This window comes from Oreochromis niloticus, linkage group LG13 (genome assembly GCF_001858045.2).
Source record: "Oreochromis niloticus isolate F11D_XX linkage group LG13, O_niloticus_UMD_NMBU, whole genome shotgun sequence".
Lineage (NCBI taxonomy): Eukaryota > Metazoa > Chordata > Actinopteri > Cichliformes > Cichlidae > Oreochromis > Oreochromis niloticus.
In genome coordinates, this window is record NC_031978.2 from 30,670,376 (window position 1) to 30,693,365 (window position 22,990).

General features: G+C 43.1%; 2 protein-coding genes across 2 annotated transcripts in view; one reads left to right on the top strand and one right to left on the bottom strand.

Moving 5' to 3' along the window:
• Positions 1-19: 19 nt before the first annotated feature.
• Positions 20-6,023, bottom strand: cdt1 (chromatin licensing and DNA replication factor 1). Its single transcript, XM_003456677.5, has 9 exons — positions 5,419-6,023; positions 4,616-4,914; positions 4,310-4,504; positions 3,963-4,108; positions 3,709-3,809; positions 3,394-3,582; positions 1,643-1,798; positions 1,309-1,510; positions 20-1,150 (listed from the first exon to the last, which is right to left on the bottom strand). Exons 1-9 carry the CDS (start codon positions 5,782-5,784, stop codon positions 987-989), a joined length of 1,818 nt encoding a protein of 605 aa, XP_003456725.1. The 5' UTR covers positions 5,785-6,023; the 3' UTR covers positions 20-986.
• Positions 6,024-7,382: 1,359 nt separating this feature from the next.
• The window catches only part of piezo1 (piezo type mechanosensitive ion channel component 1 (Er blood group)), an 89,917-nt gene continuing 74,309 nt past the window's right edge, over positions 7,383-22,990 (top strand). The window contains exon 1 of the mRNA XM_005461429.4: positions 7,383-7,864. Coding sequence (XP_005461486.1) covers positions 7,801-7,864 — 64 coding nt within the window. The 5' untranslated portion in view covers positions 7,383-7,800. The remainder of the gene's footprint in view (positions 7,865-22,990) is intronic.

Here is a 22,990-nt window from a genome sequence, read left to right on the forward strand (position 1 = left end):
CAGGGAGCGCAGACGAGACTAAGAATACAAAATATAGTTTAAGAATTAAGATGCAGGCTGTACATGGACACACAGCAGCCTCCGTCAACTGTGATGACTGAAAATAAAAACGTTCCACTGCAAATGACCAAAACCAGCTTTACTGGGTGTAAGTGTGCAATAACGTATACAACACATCTGTAACTTTTTATCTCCCACTGCGGTCACATCATGTAACGTCTAAAAACAAACACACTGATGACTAAATCATCATCACGGTCTATGCTGAAACATTTTCTTAAATCTGTGAGACAGACGAGCTTAATATTGGTTTAATGCCATCAAGTGTATGTGTGCAGTTTAAATTGGCTTCCAGGCCCTGACATCAGCTGCAGACACAGCTGTGCTTTGCTTGAGTGAGAATGTAAAACAATGCACACCAGCTGTCATGAATATGGTCTGCTTACACCTGAACACGACCTGAAACGGGTCTTGGGTTTGGTCACAACAGCAAAGCTGATGAGTTACATCAGCTAGTAGCTTCCAGTGTATGAATGAACCTGTTTTATGCCCTCGTATCAATAATGAGAATATCACAAACAGCCACAGCACCTCTGGAGCTGCTGCTAAGCTGTTTGTGTCAAGATCCCATCCTCATAATGAATCCACTGTTTCTGACAGTTGTATAACACAAAAAGAAAGCTGCTGCAGCACTTTACTGTGTTTCTTAAACATTCTCATCAAACAGTGACTCTGAATCTAAAATGCAAAATGAGTTTACTGCATAGAAAAGTGATCCTAATAACAAAGTCAGAACATCGTGTTCCACTTTGGAATGTGGAGGAAAAAAAAAAAAAAAATGCATCAATGTTTCAAACAACTCAGGACAAAGCATGTCAGGAGAACACCTTCAACTCCTGGAGCTGTGCCTCCAATGTATTATCCAAACAAGGCAAACGCGCTAAAATACTGCAAGGCGGTCACATTAAAGGCCACCAGGCCTCAGATCAGAGTCTCTCTTCCTCTCGGAGTCTGCTGTTCACTTTGTCCGTCACAGTGCTGAGCTCCATGTTCTTATTCAACTTCAGGTACAAGTCCTTCCTCACTGTGTGAAGAGTCAGCCAATCACCAGCCACTTCTGCCAGCAGATGGATGTGTTTCTCCATTTCACCTGTTGATTACAAAGGATCAGCCGGTCAGCTTCTACCTAGTGAATACAGTGCTACCTGGTTCGGAGTTTTCTGCTACATTTCTAAAAGTTACAAATACAGAAACAGTGTGGAGGGTGATCCTCAGTACAAGCACATTGTTCTTGTTTCGTGAACCAACCTGTGCTCAGAGCAGATCTGTAGCTTGCGACCATCCGGTTACACGCCACTTCCATCGTTAAAGCCGGTTTCTTCTCTGCAACAAACACACTGCGGAGAATCCGTGCCAGCTCCCCAAGTCGTGACATCATTAACAGGCGCTCCTCTTGGTTGCTATTACGAGTCATGGCTGCCTGGAGCTTCTGTGCCTCCTTTGCCCGAATCTGAAGAGAAAGTAAAGCTAAAGTATAAAGATGTGTTTTCAGCAGCTGTTTGAGACAAAAATCACATCTTAAAGAAGATCCAACAGCGTTGTGGTCGACCCCCCTGAAGAACCGTGTGCCTGGTCTACCTACCCGGTCCAACAGAGACTGGGACACCCCTTTCAGGGCATTTGGGACTGCAGGGACAGCTGATGTTTGGGGGACTGTGGGGTTCTCCTGAGATGTTGGCTCTTTGTGAGCAGCTTTGTCTTCTGTCTTCAGAGCCAGCCCAATCAGAGCCTTCTCCATCTGAACACACACACACACAAAACCCAACACATTTAGCTTAACAGTAATTGTACTAAGTAACATAAAGTTCAGTTATATAGAATCACGAGAATCCCCCAGCAGCCTACACCTATTGCAGCGTAGCCCTAACTATATGCTTTAGCAAAACTAAAAGTTTAAGCCTAATCTTGAAAGTAGAGATAGTGTCTGTCTCCTGAATCCAAACTGGAAGCTGGTTCCACAGAAGAGGGGCCTGAAAACTGAAGGCTCTGCCTCCCATTCTACTTTTAAATACTCTAGGAACAACAAGTAGGCCTGCAGTGTGAGAGCGAAGTGCTCTAATAGGGTGATATGGTACTACAAGGTCATTAAGATAAGATGGGGCCTGATTATTTAAGACCTTGTATGTGAGGAGCAGGATTTTGAATTCTGGATTTAACAGGAAGCCAATGAAGGGAAGCCAAAACAGGAGAAATCTGCTCTCTCTTTCTAGTCCCTGTCAGGACTCTTGCTGCAGCATTTTGGATCAGCTGAAGGCTTTTCAGGGAGTTTTTAGGACATCCTGATAATAAAGAATTACAGTAGTCCAGCCTGGAAGTAATAAATGCATGAACTAGTTTTTCAGCGTCACTCTGAGACAGGATATTTCAAAAATGGAAGAAAGCAGTCCTACGTGTTTGCTGAAGCACACAAGCTGGTCAAAATGACTCAGGCTCTTAACAGTAATAACTTATTGTGACTACACCCACTGTTACAAAGTAGCATGCAGCATTTTCCTGAAACTGAACATTTGAGAAACTGAACAACTGAGAAAAATCCTAAATTAGGAGCTGCATTGTTCCAAAGTGCAACGAATTTCAGTCAGCATATGTTCACACAGACGGCTTTGATTAAACTCATTCTTTCTGTCCCTCACCCTCAGCATCACACACTCATGAACAGTAGGAGGTGATGAAAGTATACAAGAAACAACACAAAACACACAACACTGGTCTGGTGACAGACTGAGGAGGGGCTATGTGATTATTTGAGGAGATGTGGAAACTGATACGGAGTGTGGGTATAACACAGCTGTTCTTTAATCATTATTGAGGTCAAATGTTGAACTGAGAAGCCCTTCACTGAAGTTATTACTGTCCATGTGACCTTCAATCTTTGAGACGACGCCACAAATGTTTGACTTTGTCTCAATTGTGCACTTTTGCTTACATCATCAAAATGCGCCATAAGCACACTTAGACACAGACTACACTGACAGGTGTTTTCACATCTGGGGCCTTTAGTTAAATATGGAACTAGAGTTTGCATCCCCCTTCCAGGAAGGTACTATAAATATGCAAAGGTGTGTATAAGCTAGCGTACACACCTTTGCACCCGCCTCAGACACATCTGGCCAATGAGCAGACTGAATGTTGTCACATGATTTGTGCATTTTGGTTTGATTGGATTTTCCTCTGTGTGAAAACAAACCAAACCGCAGCGAGCTCCAAGTTTACAAATTCATCAACTTATTCAGACCAGTGTAAACGACAGCTGAAACTCAGGTGTAATCTTGGACTACAGTAAGCTGATCATTGATGCAGAGAAGCGTGAGGGTGACAGCATTGACACAGCACCTTAGGTGTGATGAGTGAGCAGGCCTTGTCGAGCACCTCCTGAGCTGTGGCCAGTTTCTCAGGGCGAGGAGTTGGAGGCAATGCGCTCGTATGGACAGTCGGCACAGAGTCCACATTAAAGCGAGGATGCCAGCGGGTCAGTTTGTCTTCTGGAACCAACACCGGGGGATCCAACAAGGACAGGAAAACCTGCAGGGAAAAAAAAGGCGATTTAGACAAAAGTTTGAGATGACAACAAAACAAAAGCACAAAACTAAACAAAAGTAACTGCTGTGTGACTTATTAAAAAAATGAACCCAAACTAGAGCAACTGACCTTGTGGTGCTGTTTGACAATGGAAACCAGGTTGTGATGGAAGATGCGTCTTCTCTCCAGGAGACGAGAGGCTGACAGCACAGGTCGAGCCTCGCTATTTTCTGAGGAGAACAACCCCAAACACCCAAATCAAAGCCATGTACTGAAGGACAGTTTACAAATATGGTATTTGGAGAAAAGTGGTTTGCTGAATCAGAACGATCTGGAGCCGTGATAGTGTGTAGCGCTGAGCTGAAGGTGATGTGCGCTCTAACCGGGGACGATGATGGGGTCCACGGTCAGCTGGTAGCTTCCCCTCTTAATGCTGCTGTTGAAAGCTTGGATGTGTTTCTCCTGCCGGAACGTGTACGCCTCAGGAAACACAGTCTTTATCTGACCCAAATGGCTCTCTTCAAACCGCCTCAAAGAGGAAAGAAGTCCGTTATTAGCTTTAGCAGCGTGCCACACAGGCCCAGCGAGCCTGACGTTGGCTTAAACACATTAAGCTGCTCTGACAGCTGGAACATTTCTAGCACAAATAACAGGACTGTTGACATATTTCACATTCCCACACATTTTCAACTTTTGTCTCATGAACTCATTTGACTAACTGAACACTTACTTGTGCATCATGTCCTGAACTCCCCGTTTGATCTTGGTGAAGGTTGCGGTCTCACAGCGGTTGTACAACATGGCGACCACAGTGTCCATGCTTCTGAACATCTCAGCCAGCACCTTGTAATGGTAGGGGAGTGAGAGGCCTGGGGGGGCATCTTGAGCAAGAGTGTGATAGCGCTGATACGCTGGCTGCTCGGTGCTGGACACACAAGGGGACGACACTCAGTTTAACGTGGACTAAACAAAAGCTCATCTTTGGGGAAATGCAGCTTACGCTCACTTTGCTCTGTGCACATGTTCAAGTGCTCACCTGTCCTGAGCACGGGTCTCAGTCAGCTCATGCTCCTCGACTGCTTTTGCTTCCTTCCTCTTCTGAGCTTTAGCTGCAAGCTCTTTGGCCCGAGCTACAGTGAACTTCAGGGTCTTAGCTTCAGCAGACGCAGAACTGATGGTTTTAGGAACAGCAGAGGAGCTACTGTCAGGCACTAAAGACGGAGAGGAAGAGGGTGTAGCTGAAGCTGAGGACGCAGTGGCAGGGATCTCATCTACATGCTTCTTAATCCTCAGAAGGCGTGACTTGAGAGCAGCGATGTCCTCTTTATCCAGGACCTGCCAGATAAGGAAAAAAAAAAAAAAAAAAGTGCTCGTCACACAGCTGCGACCAAAACACACACCAGATCAGAGGTCATGTGTGTGCAACCCCCCCACCGCAGATTAGCCATGATGAGTGTTTCTCTCTCACACACAGTAACCTTTGTTAAAGAGAGGTGTGTTTCAGATATGATCAGGCTGCTCTCATTGTTTCAGTCTGAACAATGATCGGCTTATTCAAACTGCTGAATCTGTGACCCTCTCAGGAATGATATTAAATCACTTAAGCCATAAACAACATTGGAATTCGTCTCTGGAAAAATGGCATAGAAACATTTATCCAACTAAGAGTCTCCTGACATTCAGAATGCCGATTTAAAGCCAGATCAGTCCAGAGCAGCAAATATCCAGACACCAGAAAGATCTCTGAGCATGACGAAGACTACACAAAGCCTGCAACTACAGAGTGAAGGCAGGACAACAAAGCCCGTGGGTCTGTGTGTACATGCACACGCCTGCTACCTGTGCCGTGTCTGCGGGCAGCTCCAGTTTCTTCCTGGCAGACCGCCTCGCCGGCCTCTCTGCTCCTGCGGCGGCTGCCGGTGCTCCGAGATCCGCCTGGCGCCTCTTCTTGGCGGTGCTGTGCTCAGCGGCTGCGGCGGACACGGTCGCTCCGAGGTCAGCCGAGCCCCGCTTGGGGGTGCGGGGGCTGGAGGGGGGTTGCTCCGCGCCATGATCCAGCCCCGCGGCCTCGTCGATTACGCGGAGGAACTCTTCATGAACTGTCGACGAACACGAGAACGCGCTGCGTGGATCTGCTGGCTTGGTTGGGCCGCCAGTGGCTTTCTTCTTCCGGGAGTAGAAGTCGGTAACCCGAGCCTGAGACATGCCGCTGGCCTCACAACCGAACACGAAAACAAAACGAGGACGAGCAGAGCCCCAGCACACAGACGCCGTCCGCAAACGTTCTCCGGAAGTGCGCACACTGCACAGGAAGAAGAAACGAATTTTCGCGCGAAATGAACAAAGCCACGCCTCCCCCGGTCCTCTTGGTCGGATGGTAAACCGGGACTGGAGCGGACCGTGGGTGGGCGTGTTCTCTTCTGTGTAAAAGTTTTCCACACGCTAAATACCAGCTTTGAGTTGTACTGTGGATCAACATGTCCAGGTTCTGTTTGTGAAAGTGGCTCTGTAACTTTACCTGTCTAATCACCATGGTTACAGCAGGTGATCACTTTCAAATCACGCCACCTTCCCGGTGGTTTACTGCGTGTTTCAGTGACAGCTCTTCCTCTGCGGACACACACAAATAACACCAGTTCGCCCAACCCTGTGGGTTCACACATAGGAAGAATCTGTCTAACAAACCACAGTAAAGGTAATAAGAATATTCGTGCTTGTTTCACAGAGAATCTTTATCTGTTCCACAGGTGATCTCTTAATTGAATTTCTTTGTCAGTGACATTAACTGGAAAAGAGTATGGACAATTCTTAACAAGTTTCTTGTAACGAGTAAAGTGAAAGACGTTTAATTCAAAATACTTCATAAATATTATCCAGCTAATATGACAAAGTTCAAAAGGGACATAAATGTGAACTGTGGATTTTGGAACATTTTGGAAAGACTTCAGTCGATTCATTACTGGACAGCTCTACAAGGACTTTACTTTGAAATGGGAAAATGTTGTATTTGTTTCTTTCGAAGGCAAAAAAGGAAGATGTATACCTTATAATCAATCTGTTAGTTATCTTAGCTAAATTTTATTTCCATAAATGCAAATACAGTAGCCAAAAGCATAATTTTAAACACAACTATAATGATACTGATAATTGATTAGTGGATCACTTAATAAAAAGGCTAAAAAACAATTACTATTTGTACTAATTACAAATTATTCGAATGTAGGCTATGTAACTTTTTATATTGCACCCCCTGGCATGTATTAATTATGTTCAAACTTGTATCCATTCTCTGTATACTGTTGCTTAATAAAGTTTTTTGGGGGGGCGGGGGAGGGGGCAATAACACCAGTTCAATCAATCACATCCACGTCACTGTGCGTGGAGTAGTGAGCTTTGAATGGTCCACAGCAGCCATTCAGCCACAGGATGAGCCATTGATCTCTTCTGTGATTTGCAGCAGGAAGCTGAGCTCTGTGGTTCAGTGTCCGCACTAAACCACAGCCACAGATTTATCAAATCCAAACTTTTGTCGACTTCGTAACTGAAACCTGTGAGAAAATCAGCTGATATCTGGAGTTCTGTAATGCGGAAACATCTGGAGAGAATAAGCCGTAATTTCACTGCTTTGCAGTCAGGAGTGGCTGCTGAGCGCCACGAGTTTATTTCAATTCATTTCAGTTACATTTTTCTCTAAGTCATCACATCAGGATCAACACGGTGACCTCTCCACGCTGGTGCTGCATCACCCTGCGTACGCAGAGGGGCGCTACCTGACCGCATTATTATACGAATGTTGCCTAACTTGATGTGAGGAGCGGCCTCAGGTACCCCCGAGTACTGACTGACATGGAGCTGACACGGGAGAGCGTGAAAGGGTCAGTAGAAGAAGGACTGAGTGCTGTGAGCGCTTTTCACGAACTTTAACGCGCAGTCAGACTGCGAGAGAGGGAGGCGACTATGAGCAACTGCAGTATGAACGCCCCTCACACGGACCGCCCGTGAATCACTTTTTCCATGTGCCGCGGAGCCGCCTCAGCCCGGCCTCCAGCTTTCCCTACAGAAGACCCCCTCCCTCGGCTCAGCGCGAAGCGGAGCTTCAGTGTGAGTGTTCACGTTAGGGAGTAACGGCTCGGACAGCAATCGGCCACCTTAGACCAAATGGAGTGCGTCTGACAGCGAGCCAGCCTTCGTGCCGTGTGCGCGGTGTTGACGTGCTCTGCCATGGATCTTCAGGTGGTTGTCTGGCTCTTCTACTGCCTTCTGCTGCCCTCCGGCCTCTTAACAGGTAAGCTGAAAGAGAAGCAGCTGCACTGATGCCCACAGAGCGGCTCTCAGCGTGTCCGGGCTCGGCGCTGTGACGCACTGGGAGTTCGTCAGGGAGACAAAACTCCGCACAAGATTGACAGAAGTCGTACAGGCCGACACATTTCCACACTGCGTTCATATTTCAGAGGTGTTCACAGAAACTCTCAGCCCTGCGTGTCACACAGCGGCAGAGCTCTTTGCTCCGGAGTTTGGCTCAAAAGTTCGTGTCACTGCTGCGCGTGCACGAGCTTTTCTCCAAGGCGCTGATGTGGAAAACACCAGTTCACGTTAGGTAACTGAGCTGCTGCATGCACTGCAGGTTTTCCTGAGCGTGAGCGGAAAGTAAAGTGTCTATTGCGCGTGTTAAAGCTGCCATCCTGTCTGGGCTGTGGAAAGGCTTGTTTGTGCCCCCGTTTCTCAGTCAGGCATCACTTTAACAGTGGGCATGATGAAATGCCTTTTAGTTGGGGCCTGCGGGAGAGAAGACGACCCTCCGTGTGTGGGACAGACAACAATCCAGTGGCTTGTTGGGTAGTGGGTCCTTGCTAAAAGCAGCGTGTGGCTGTGGTCTCCAGCAGCCCGCTGACACACCCTGCACTGACTCGGCTGTACTGGTAGAGAACGTGTACTTTTCTTTACAGTTGCGTAAATATGACATGTTGGTGACGGTCATTCGTAGTATGGCAGCTTTGTTGGGAGCAGTGCCATTACTCAGCGGTTCATACAGACGCTGTTTAAAAATGAAGGGTGTAGCTGTCCCAAAGCTTTTGGAAGAAGGGTCTCCTGAATGTTGCTGAACACATCAGCAAACAGTTCATGTTGCCATTCTTCTCCTTTACCACCGCGGTGTTTTCCTGGTACTATTTCATAAAGACCTGCAAAAGGCTGGGTTCTGACACGTGTTTTTCTTCTTGCGCGCATGTTCACCGCAAACTTCTCTCAGTTGTGGTTTGAATCAGTGGTGCTGTTCTGTAAAGGCAGTCATACACAGGTTCTTGCACGCGATAGATTGCACTTCTCTGAACAAATTCCTCTGAGAAGAATCACAACAAAGTTGTGATTTTGAGCATATAGTCAAAGTCAGAACTGTTGCGTTGGTTTTATCAGGTTCCTAGTGTGAAGCTGTACTAACATCATGAAAATACTCTGCCTGTTTTTAGGAAACACAATAATGTTGATTCTTGCACAGAGCCCTCTGAATGCCATGTTCACATATTCAGTTAAATGTAACAACTGCTGTTGAGTTTATGAATCATTTACACTATCTAATCCATGTAGTGATCCTACAAGAACAATGACTCTTTTCTAGTCATTTAGGGATTTTCCAAATCTAAATGTTTTTATGCCCAATCTGCTCTGGTTTAGGTTAGGAGTGTCGTTCAGCAGAGTTTGTAACAAGTAAAATTAATATTCTGCTCAGATAAAACAGGAAGTGTATGTTTAGCCCAAATCCAGCTGGCAATCTCAGGGGACAAATGTCATAAGTTGGAATGTTAACACACACAATCTTACTGTGTGGGCCATATGACTACTGTTGCTATGAAATGTTGGGAGACTGAGAGAAACAGAAACGGTCTCCTGACAGGATGCAACTTGTTACAACTTGCAACATTGTGTCTTTAAAGAGTTCACATTGTGATACAAAGGAAGTGAAACCCGACGGTATAACAGCCAAGAGGACATTGCATCAACATTTCCTGGAGAATTACCCTCATCCAAACAAACACTTTGTGATCCTGACCATGTGTCACTCTTCACACTAAAATTTAAAATATTAAGGGTGGTTGTAGCTCAGGAGGTAGAGCAGGTCATCTGCTAATCCCAAGGTTGGTAGTTTGATCCCAGTCTGCCAAAGTGTCCTTGGGTAAGCCACTGGACCTTGGGAGAATGTTTGATAGAAAGCACTTTTATGAATTATTGTTTGTAATCAATTGTTTCAAAACTCATGGTGCATTGACTCTTTATGAACTTTAGTGACAGTGATTTATAAAAACATGCAAACGTACATGGAAGTACAGCTTCAAAGCAAATATTTGTTGTGAGCACCTTAATTTTTGATAGATAGGTAGCAGATCAAAGGAACAATGAGATAGGAGCTCCTTGTTGTTGGGAGCATATTTAATGTTGCAGCATCGAACACACCTAGCCATCTGTTAGATGCCATTGAAGTATCTCCAGAGTTCACAGATTCCTTACACCTGTTTCTTTGCAGAGACAGTAAGAAAGTCCATTCCTTACATATAATGATGGATAAAGTATCAACAACAACAACTTTATAAGGCTTGTGGAATAATGTAGTTAAAGTTTACACAAGTAAACTTTACTTGAGCCTGTTAAACATAAGTAGCGAGGTGTTATTTCAGCTTTCGGTGAAGGATCTGAATTAAAAAGATGAGAGGGGAATAAAAGCGCGGTACCACTGCATACAAGCTGGGTTTGTTTCAGACACAGACCTGATCTGTGCAACAAAAATGAGCCTGTTTACAAGAGAACTGTGTGATGTAGGCTAGTGAGTCAGAGTCATTCCACACTAGAGCAGTTTAACAGGACTTCACGGCTCGGTGAGAAATACTCGGTGTGTGTGAGGTGTGTAGGAGTGAGTCAGAGAGAAGGATTTATTTGCGCTTTAATTTCGACACCATCAGCAGACTGAACAGCAGCTCATCTCACTGTCATTTCTAAGAAAAGGAAACTGTACAACCTGCTGTGGACTCGGGGTCCGATTTTCCTACGTGCTTAGTTTTAATGGTAAAGGTATACTGTGACATGTTGATGTTGATGCCAAGAGGCAAGGAGCATAGCTATGTTTGGAGAGTTCAGAGTTGGGACAGCATCTGCTTCAGTGCTGTGACTGGCCTGTTTGTAACAGAGCCTTAACTCATGGAATATCTGACTATAGCTGTAGAACTCATTTAACACATATAGACCAGGACAGAGCCAGTGCTGTCCCGCTCTCACAGGCCTTTAACATGCCGTACACTACAGTCACATTTAAGCAGTCCCACAGACTGATTTAGTACATTCATTCTTTGCACTTGAAGCACTTTGTCTCTCTGACATACACTGATATGACTGAGTTTACTGTGAGGCAACTCAACATGTATAGTGGCCATAAACATCCTTTGATAAAGAATAGGCTGCAAAGCACTACAGAGTCTCATAGCTACAGACCCACAAAATGTGTACCTGCTTGAAATACTTGGCAATAAGTACTGCTGTATTTTCATACTGACACAAGGTTTTGTGCTATTTCTCTGAATATACAGATGACAGAATATAAGAGATGACGTGTGACATTACCAACCACTGATAGGCTTCTAATCCTTGGCGACTTCAATATCCATATGTGTTGCCCCTCTAAACCTTTGGTTAGGGAGTTTCTACAACTCTTGGACTCATTTAATCTGACCCAGTCTGTCAATGGCCCTACACACAAGCAGGGCCACACTCTTGACCTCATCTTGTCATCTGGGCTCTCAGTGATCGGCGTTGAAATGATTGATGCGTGTCCGTCTGACCATAATTTCATTTTGTTTAATATTCCCACCCCTCACTCATCCCCCAAACAAACCCAGGCTCCCCCTCTTATACGTCCTATAACACCTGAAACTGCTCCCCAATTCTCAGCTGCCTTCGCTGCATCTCCTTTAGCCACCTTTGATGAAAGTTCTCCTCATAGCAATAATCCTGATGAGCTTCTTGCATGTTTTAATTGTGCTTGTACCAACATAATGGACTCAAGTGCTCCTTTAAAATGTAGACGGCAAAAATTTAGAACTCAGCCTTGGCTAAATAAGGTCACTCGTGCCGTCAGGCAGGAATGCAGGAAAGCAGAACGAAAATGGAAGAAAGATAAGCTCCACGTCTCTTATCAAGTGTTTAGAGATTGTTTAAATAACTATCAGCGCACCATCAAGGTAGAAAGAGCAAATTATTTCTCCATGATTATTAACAAGAAGTCTGGTAATCCTAAAGTTCTATTCAATACAATCAACTCTGTCCTGCATCCCACCACATCAGTCATATCGGAGACTGCCCCACACACGTCTGAGGATTTTCAAAAATTCTTTACTGAAAAAATTAATGATATCCGAGCACATATCCCGCTCCCATCCCAAGACCCCTCTGAACCACCTACATGTTCATTCCTTTTTTCAGAATTTAAACCGGTTTCATTATCCCATCTCACTGATATAATAATGCACATGAAACCAACTACGTACCCCTTGGATATGTTACCTACACCATTTCTCAGAGATGTGCTGAAGACAGTCGGCCCCAACATCCTTGCTATTGTAAATGGCAGGATCTCATATGGAACTGTTCCTGACTTGTTTAAACAAGCTGTTGTCCAGCCGCTTCTAAAAAAAACCTGGTTTAGATCCGTCAGTTCTTGGCAATTTTAGACCAATCTCTAAGCTGCCATTTTTGTCTAAGGTTCTTGAGAAGATTGTCCTCCACCAATTATCCTCATTCTTAGACACGCATAATATTCTGGACAAATATCAGTCTGGTTTCAGAGCCTTCCACAGCACAGAGTCTGCTCTACTGAAGGTGTTCAATGATGTGCTTCTAGCTGCTGACTCTGGAAAAAGTACAGTTTTAATCCTTTTAGACCTGAGCGCAGCATTTGACACTGTCGACCACACAATCCTATTAAACCGTCTAAAGATGTGTCGGCATTCAAGGCTCTGCTCTAAAATGGTTTGCCTCTTACCTAGAGAGCAGAACATATTCTGTGATGCTGGGTAACAAATACTCTTCCCCAGCTACACTCACTTGTGGAATACCTCAGGGCTCTATTCTGGGCCCGGTCTTATTCTCCTTATACATGCTCCCATTAGGCTCCATTTTTCAGAAACACCAGATCTCTTACCACTCTTATGCAGATGATACACAGTTCTATCTCTCTCTAAAACCAGGTGCTGATAGTACACTGCAGAAAGTCTCAGAGTGTCTTAGCGACATACATTGCTGGATGTCTCTGAACCTTCTCAAACTAAATCATGACAAAACCGATATTATAATCTTCGGTAAGCAGGACTCTATTAGTCTCATAAGAAACAATTTGGGCCCATTATCAGCTAATGTACATCCCCATGTAAAAAATCTTGGTTTCATTTTTGATTCCACTCTCAAGCTGGACAAGCAAATAAATTCAGTTGTTCGTGGCAGTTTTTTCCAACTCAGGAGCATTTCTAAACTCAAAAATATCCTGTCATCTAAAGACCTGGAAACTGTTATCCATGCTTTCATATCGTCACGTCTTGACTATTGTAACTCTCTCTATTTAGGCATTTGTCACTCAAGCCTGTCACGCCTGCAACTTGTTCAAAATGCAGCTGCAAGGCTCCTGACGGGTATACCAGAAGAGAGAGAATATTACTCCAGTACTCGCATCTCTACATTGGCTACCAGTTAAACATAGAATCGATTTTAAGGTTTTACTATTTGTTTTTAAAGCTCTCCATGGTTTGGCTCCAGGTTACATTTCAGATCTTCTTAGCCTGCACTTACCCACTCGATCTCTGCGCTCCTCCAGTCAGGTGGTTTTATCAGTTCCACGCTCTCAGCTCAAATCTAGAGGTGACAGGGCTTTCTCCATTGCCGCCCCGAGACTCTGGAATAGTCTTCCCCCTTCATAAAATTCTCTTCATCCTTGGAAGTCTTTAAATCGAATCTCAAGACCTACTTATTTTCCAAGGCTTTGGGATCTCCTTGATATCCTTTTTTATTCTGTCTATTTGGTCTCTTATCCTATTGGATGGTGTTGTATGTGTATATACGTTCTGTTCACATATGTGTGCTTGTGTGTGAATGCGTACAGTTTTTGTATATGTATGTGCATATTTGCATGTACATTATATGCTATATACTCTTACATGTCTTACAATTCTTTTTTAAAATGTTTTCTTTCTATTTTAATTCTTTTATTATATTATCCCTTTGTTCAGCACTTTGGCCGACACTTGATGTCTTTTAAATGTGCTATATAAATAAAGATGACTTGACTTGACGTGTGTGGTGGAGAAGTCTGCTCCTCTGGTAGCTAGACTAAGTGTTTTGCGTCTGTTATACTGAATAAAACTGCTCTGTCATTTGTTAGTTTTGATCAGTTGGTATTCTTTCTGTGGTTTCTGGTGTTAGGTCAGTCAGTTCAACATTTTGGCAGATTTTTGAGTGATTTCATCAGGCCTGAGTCAAAACTATTTCTGTTCTTTAAGTGTTTGCTTCAAATCCAGGTTTTCACCTTCAGCTCTTCTGATTCTTTCGGCTGATACATCATCACAGACATTTATGTTATGCAGTGTATTTGTTTTTACTGTTATGGAAACGGTGCAGATGAACACTGGGGACATAAATGACACACACCGGCCACTTCATTAGGTACACCTGTTGAGCTGCTTGCTAACACACTTTGAACACAAGTTCAACATGAGCATGAAAATTTTGAAGAAAGTTCATTTGTGTGACTTGGAACGTGGCGTCGTTGTTAGTGCCAGATGGGCTGATTTGAGTATTTCAGAATCTGCTGACCTGATAGGATTTTCCCACACAAGCATGTGTAGAGTTTACAGAGACTGGTCTGCAAAAAAAAGAAAACATCCAGTGAGTGGCTTTGTTGTTAGTAGAGGTCAGGCTGCTTCAGGAAGACAACAGTGATTCAATTAACCACTCGCTACAACCCAAGTATGTACAAGAGCATCTCTGAACACATCAAACCTTGAAGAGGATGGGCTACAGCTAAGAACAGCACACATGGGTTGACCAAAACTGGACAATAAATGGATCCATCCTGCCTTGTAGCAGTGGTTCAGGTGGCTGTAAATGTGTCTCTGATATTTTCTTGGCACACTTTGTGCCCCTTAGTATCAGCTGAGCATCATTTAAACCCTACGGCCCACCCAAGAACTGTTGCTGACCATGTCTATCCATTTCTGACCACAGTGTTCTTGGATCATTGCAGAACCTCTGACTGCTGCAACCAGCAAGATGATGCACAACGTCACAGAATTAAAATGATCTCAAACCACTGTATTCACACATCCTCCACAGTCACCTTATCTCAGTGCAATAGAGCACCTTTGGAATGTGGTGGATCAGGAGATTGATATCATGGATATTTAGGCAAAAAATCTGTAGCAACTGACAGTGTTACATCAGTATGGACCAAAATCTCTGAGGAATGTTTCTAGTAGTAGATCTGAAGTCCTACCCAGTGTTAGTCATGTGTAACTAATGAAGTGGCCAGTGAGCATATATGTGTGTGTGCACGCACCTTTTTTCTTTCCACAAAAACAGGAAAGTTGCTCAGGATGAACTCTACTACATGCAACAAGAGAATGTTCCATTCCAACAAAGCTGAGCTGGACTTTACCTTTATCACAGTTACTCTTCGTTTTGATTCTTTCCTCAGCAGAACTGTTTTTACCTTTTAGATCTGAAAAAGAGTGGAGAAGAAGCTCACTGATAGAACAGATTGTAACAGAAGTAGCAGTACTAGCATTTGATCGAATCTCTATTATAACCAGAGCTATGGGAATGTGATCATCATGTCTTTATTTTATCTCTCTTCAATCATATCATCATACATAAAGTGAAGTTTAAGAGTTCTGAGGACCTCACATAAAGCCAGTCTTTGTTGGAGCTTGCAAAAGTGCACTCACGTATGAAGTGAGCAGAAATAATCAAAGCACCATCTGCCATACTGAATCTCAGCATGGAATCAACTGGAGACATAAGTATCAGTTAAAAGTCAAAATGTGGCATTGTTAGTCAGTGAGCTAGCTATCGCTCTTGGTACTCATGTATTTCATTGTGGATTTTGTCCTGGGCACATGTTGTACACTTCCTTTTATTGTTTGCCATTGTTCTGCCCTTTGTATTTGAGTTTAGTCCTTAGCTAAGGTTTGGTGACAGGACACATCAGTTATTGTTCAGCTGAACAAGAAGCAGGAAACCCTGGCATGGAAGCACAATGAGTGATTTTTAAGTTAAATACTAATATAGAGAACTCTGATAGTCTAGCAGTTTACACATTTGCCTAAAAATGGAAAGACCCCTAGTTTCATCCAGGGAGGAGATACAAATCCCTTCGGCCAAATCAAACATGCAGACCGGCACGCTGAGGCACTCCCTTGTGAAAAAGGGAGCAGCAGAAAATAACTTCTCCTGCTGACACAGAGGATTCCCTTTTGACTTCTCTAAATTAGACTTCTGTTCTAGTTTTTCTCAGTTGTGTGAATAGAGGGTTGCAAAAAGACAAACTTGTCCGCAATATATTGCAGTTATTCTGTCCTTGATGCAGAGTGCACTTGACTATTATACTCCTGTTGCACTCTTTCATGTAATAAAAATAAAAGTATTTCCACATCTCCACCACAAACTATGAACCTGTATGGAACTTCCTTTAATTATCTTTAGTCTGTAGGGGAGACCTCAGATGACCCAGCAGATGATGTAGAAGGCTGTTCAAGAACTGGCTCCAGAGTTTGTTGCTTTGGTAGTGAACCCCTGCCATGTGCAGGCCAGTGCAAAGATATCAGATGGTGGTGGTTGTGTCACACTCAGAGGTGGAGCTAGAAAGATTTTCTTTGGATGGCACGGAAATCAGATGGGCTGACAAAAGCCATTTCCTTACACATTTGCAGGTGGTACATGTTAGAGAATGTAACATGTATACTTAAAATACATTGAATGAAGTAAGAAAACATGTTTCGTATAAACATAGTCTGTAACTTTGTTAGTGATATTAACCCAAATAAACTTCCATCCATCCATCCATTCGCTTCCGCTTCTCCTTTTCAGGGTTGCGGGGGGCGCTGGAGCCTATCCCAGCTGTCATAGGGCGAGAGGCGGGGTACACCCTGGACAGGTCGCCAGTCTGTCGCAGGGCCAACACACAGGGACAGACAACCATTCACACTCACATTCACTCACACCTAGTGACAATTTGGATTATCCAATTAACCTATCCCTACAAGCTGCATGTCTTTGGACGGTGGGAGGAAGCCGGAGTACCCGGAGGGAACCCACGCAAACACGGGGAGAACATGCAAACTCCACACAGAAAGACCCCGGCCTGATGGTGGAATTGAACTCAGGACCTTCTTGCTGTGCGGCAACAGTGCTAACCACCGTGCCACCGTGCTGCGTAATAAACTTTTCAGTTAAATTAAAATAATGTGAATTTTGATTTTATGTACTGTAAAGCTTGTTTAACAAATAATCATTTAGCCACATCACAGCACAGAAACAGCTTTAGTGAAGGTTACAAATGATGTTCTTATGGCCTCTGACAGTGGTATTTGATATGGCTCGTGAGATGACTGGTGTAATGACTGATTTCCTTAGAGAAACCGTCAGGGCAAAACTACAGCTACTTATTATCAGCATAGCAGTGGTCGGAGATGCATTTGAACATGTTTAATAAGTGACCCAGGGGTAACATATATAGTGAAAACAGAATTGGTCTAAGTATAGATCCTTGGGGAACTCCACATACAAGGGGTGCCTAAACTGATTAACATGAATTCTGAAGTAACTGCTAGATAAAACCTTTGAGAACAGTTCCTGTGTTGCCAACTCAGTTCTGTAATCTGTTAAAAGAATGGCATGATCAGTAGTGTCAAAAGCTGCAGATAAATCCAGTGAGACTAAAATGGATTACTCACCTTTATCTAAGTCAGGGGTGTCGAACTCCAGGCCTCAAGGGTCGGTGTCCTGCAGGTTTTAGATCTCACCCTGGGTCAGCACACCTGAATTAAATGATTGCTTCATTACCAGGCCTCTGGAGAACTTCAAGACACGTCGAGGATGTAATTTAGCCATTTAAATCAGCTGTGATGGATCAAGGACACATCTAAAACCTGCAGGACACCGGCCCTCGAGGCCTGGAGTTCGACACCTGTGATCTAAGTGCATGAGAATATCATTAGTAATTATTTATGATGCAGTTTCTGTGCTGGGGTTTTGTCAAATTTTAATTTATCAAAGATATTATTTCCCTCTGCTACCTGAAAGGAGCAAGGATCCAGCTGAAAAGACTGGATATATGATGGAGAGAAGCTGGGGGAGATGAATGGTAGAACTTCTTTAATGAGTTTAGGAGGGATAATCTCAGTCTGGCAGGAAGAAGAGTGCACATGTGAGGCAATATCAATGAGAACTGTTATGGAAATCAGATTAAGCAGGACTGGGTGAGACACTTGACGAGGTTAAAATCATCTAGACTCAAATTATGATCTGATACCTTTGAACTTGTCACCAAAGAAATGTAGTAGTATCAGAAAACGTGGTAAGTAAAGAGGAGGAATCAGGAGTAAGTAGTCTGTTAATGGTGTCAAACTAGAGCCTTGGATTGTGCTTATTAATCAGACCAGCTAAATAAGATGTTTTTCGCTGGTTATAAGCTAGCTGAGTGTGCTTAGCAACTCCTTCATGCGACGCTAGTGAACATGGAGGTTTGTATCTTCTTTCAGCTTTTCTGCACTCTCTTCTGTTGTGACATATGTAGTCGCTGATCCAGGGGGACAGATCGATGACTTAATAGAATAGAATAGAATAGAATAGAATAGAATAGAATGCCTTTTATTGTCACTAAACACATGTACAATGAGATTCAGAGTGTCTCCTACCCAGTGCAGACGTGGGAAAAGAAAGACAGTTCTGCAACACTATACACACATGAACAGTATGTATTCAAAAATATTTTGAAAACATACTTTTGAAGGATAGTAATTCGAAGGATAGCTACGGTTATTTACTGACCGTAGATGGCTTCTACGGTCAGTAAATAACTGAGCATCCTTGAGTTAGCTAGGGTAACCTTGACTGAAGGTAGCTGACCACTGGGAAAGGTCAGGAAACCAGGCATCAGTGCAGTGATGACATCAGCAGATTTGAAGGTCTCAGTGTAGGTTTTCAGCCACTCCACAGTCAAATTCAGTAAATCCAATAAAAAACAGTAAAAGCTGTCAGAATACAAAGAAAACCATTTTGAAAAATGAGAGTCCAGAAGTGACGAGTGATCTCAGCGAGGGGAAAAATTGGCACTATTGTGCAAAATCATCACACAATAGTGCCACAATGGAGCAGTTGAACTGTGCTATAACAAAAAAAAAAAGAAAAAGGTGTGGCTCTATAGGCAAGGAGGGCCAGATAAGGGACTCCAGTTTTCCCAGTAGGTTCCTAATAGTTCCAACAGCCTGCTTCTCCATTACTCTGTAGAAATCTTGGGCTGGTGATGCACCTGAATCTTTATTTAGCTACAAAGACATGGCACAACCCACTTTGATTTTAAGTGACCAGTGAAACTGCCCGAACTGTCAGTGAAAGGAAATGTAATTATACATTAAATCCATGAGATATAATTAAGAAAAATGAAAAAAATTTTAAATTTTGACACAATTAATATACAATCCTAATATGTTGTTTATTTATTTTTATTTCATTGTGGACACTGTGAAAAAACAATTTCTATAGTAGATAATGAGATAACTTTTATGTGATTTAATTCTTTATCTATTATTTTGATGCAGCATGAATGCCTATGTTGGAGGTCTTAGCTGTAAAACTTTATGCCCTTCTTTACATTTTCCAAAGTAATCCAGGGGGCCAGGTTGGAGTCTTTGCTGGGCCAGTTCCAGCACTCCGGTATTATGTTTGACACCCATGCTTTAGATGGACTTCAAATTCAGATTCCTTTCAATTGTCATTTTCATGCTTTGCATAAAAAACATTGTTTCACACAGAAGATGAAATAAATATTATGAATGGTAGCTGGTATTGTAGCAAGCAAACAATACAATCAGTCCCTATGAGCTGCTCACATGCTCTGGTTAAGACGTCTATGTGCTGTCCTTGATCTAAGACTCTGAGTATGAACCAGGGAGTTAGTCGAGTCCTTGATGATGCTTAATGCTCTGTGCCTACAGCACTTAGTGTCGATGTCCTGAAGATGAGGCCAGGAGAACATTGAGTTTCTCAGCAGTTCTCATGATCTTGTTCAGTTTCTGTTTCCTCTGTTGGAGTGTGTCTAAATGAGGAATGCTGTATTAAGTGAGAATACCTTCAATAGTGCTTCTATAAAATACAGTCAATGCAAGGAAGGGTTGCTGGGCCTTCGTGGTGATGGCTGCGGCGTTGTCACTGGTAGTTAGCTCGTCTGTTCAAGAACTCCAAGGTTTTGGTGCAGTGAACCCTCTGCATGTGAAAACTGCTGATGGTTAATGGGAGCTACTGCAGGCAGCTGGTTCCTCTGAAGTCATCCATCCTTAGTTATGTGATTCATGGCTGTTAGCTGCTCCACCTCTTTCCTATGTAAGAAACAACTGTGGTATCATCACAAACGTTATCACATGATTTCCTGAAGTTAGCAGAGCAGTCATGTGTCAACAAGGTTAACAGTAAGGAGCTCAGTAAGACAGTAACAGTGAGCATGTGACTGTATTAGATGACCTGTTCTGACTGACATCAGTGGATTGGGCCCACTGCACAGACTGATGGGCCCATTCTCTGCACATGACTGTAACAAGCAATCATAATATAAACAACATATTTCTTCTCAAAGCATCATTAGTTAAGCAATTTGTAACATCTAATGGAACAAAATTTGATTATTAGAATTATTTTTGAAAATTACAACTAGTTTGCATCTTTTGTCAAATGAAAAGTGTATAAAACATATAATCCACATTATTATTTAAGAGGTTACTCACCATCTTTTTACTATGGTGTCACTTGGTTTTCATTCAAATCAAGTAACATTATTCTTATTTGTATAATGAAACCACTTTGGATTATTTTGACCATAATATCAAAACAATGTAAATAAGCACACGAGCAGCCAAGAGGTGGAATTCCTCCGGTGGGTCCTGGGTCTATCCTGCAGCCTCCTCGGACATGCCTGAAGCACCTGACCCAGGAGGCATGTGTGAGCTGCAGTGACTAATGCATACAGCAGTAAGCTAAAAATAACTAGACAAATTATGATTGATTCCTCATACATAGCAGTTAATTCAAAGCAGCTGTTGCTGCTGCCTCTTGTTGATATTGTAAATCTGAGTTAAACATTTTGGCTTGTCCTAACTTTGTCATACATCTTTAAAGAGTTAAGACTAGGTTAAGACTAGGTTTATAGCTAAGGTAAAATCAGGTTTCAGCTAAGATAAAGGTTCCAGTTAGGTACTTAGTTATGATAGTTAATGTTAGGCTAAGGGACTGGGGAAAAGACTATTCCCATTTTCAGCCAGAAAGTCACTGGACTTCTTTAAGTTTCTTGAATACCTTTCACCTCGCATCGGAGAAGCTTCTTCAGTCCTAAAGCCAAATAGTGGAGAGTCACAGGTATTTAAGCCATAGTGGGAGTTGTCCCTTAACAGGGTCGTTGACCTACTATTGATCATGTGCTTCACCACAAGGTGTGAAAAAATGCCTGGGTGATTATCAGCAGAGCTTTATGGGGAAACCACTGTGACACTTTGCCTCACCCTATCATGTGACCCATTGAGATCAACTGATGCAAGATGTGAGTGGGGGTTGAGGCACCTTGGGAGAAATCTCAAAACTGTATTGTAGGTGGCAGACAGTTGGTGTTGAAAGCCACCCCCTCTGTTCAAAGATGGTCGTTCACAGTGGACATAGATGGTTTATTTCACTCCATTTTCAAACCATCTGTCTTCTCTGTCCCAAATGTCAACATTGGGATCCTTGAAAGCACGACCTTCATCCCTTAGACAGCTGAATCTTAGAACTTTTATTGTCATTGTACAGTTTCTTGCACAGCGAGTTTAGGTACTATATACTATATACACAGTGTATGTCACAGAAATATTGTGGGGGTGTATACAAGGGCAGAAGGGCTATGGTCATTTAGGGTGGGGATGATAATTGCACATCTGCCACAATATTGCACAGAAAAAAGGGAAGATCAAAATATTGCACATGGAATGGCAGCAACATAGTCAGTAGCTGCGACAGAGTGTTTATATGCAAGTCTGTTCACACCCTTAGTTTGCATTAAAAGTTCTGACTTGTCCTGTTGTCTTGTCCATCGTGTCCTGTAGACATAGCTTTATTGAGTGGCTGTTTGGTTTGTCCAGTGCAGAGGTCTGAGCGCTCCTCGCTGCGCTGCACAGCATACACTATGTTGTTTAGCTTGTGTTTGGGAGTTTTGTCCTTGGGATGAACCAGTCTATGTCTGAGTGCACTGGGATGTTGTGCTTGGAGAAGATTAGGAGTTTCTGAGTTTCTCCGATAAACCTGTTTTATAAGGGATGACAATCTTGTTCTGTTTGTCATTTGGTTTCTCCCTCGTTGGCGTCTGAGCTTCGTTTTAGAACTGAAGAAGCTTCTCAGATGAGAGGTGAAATGTCTTCAAGACACTTAAAGAGTCCAGAAACTTACACTGGATCCAGATGAAACCACTGTGTCGTTCGATGTGGTCTCCTTTTTCACTTGTATCGTTTACAACCAAGGCAGTGGAGACTGTCAGAAAATGACTACAGCCAGACAGCTCCTTAGAAAACAGAAGTGGGTTTACCCCAGACTCTGCCTCACCACTGCATACTTTAAATACAACAAAGGTTACTACAGACAAAAACATGGATGTGCATTAGGCCCCCCAGTATCACCCAGTAAAGCTTTACATGGAGGAAGTGGAAAGTCAAGCTCTTGGCTCTTTCAAAGAGCAGCTATAGATAGAGCTATCTGTCTATATTAAATCAAGGTTAATAAAAAAACAGCAGTGGGAAAATGAGTATTAGAAGCAAGAAAAATAAAATGTGCTTAACTAGATTTTTTTTCATCATAATGTCTTACATTTTTCATTATAACAAAGAAAAGGATAGCAAAGAGGGAGCAGAGATCTAAGCCACCAACAAATACATCAAATCAGAGACAGCTATATTTACTTCTTACATTCATGGGAGTATGAATGGACCAACAATACTATACTGTTAGTATCACAGGGCTCGCAAAATCGCTAGCCCGACGTCCCGGGGCTAGCGATTTTTCCAGTCGGGCTACCAAAATCCATCTCAGCCCTGCCCGTCGGGCTATCATAGGAAGAAAAAATGTGTCAGTGATTTTGCATTTTCTTTCGCAA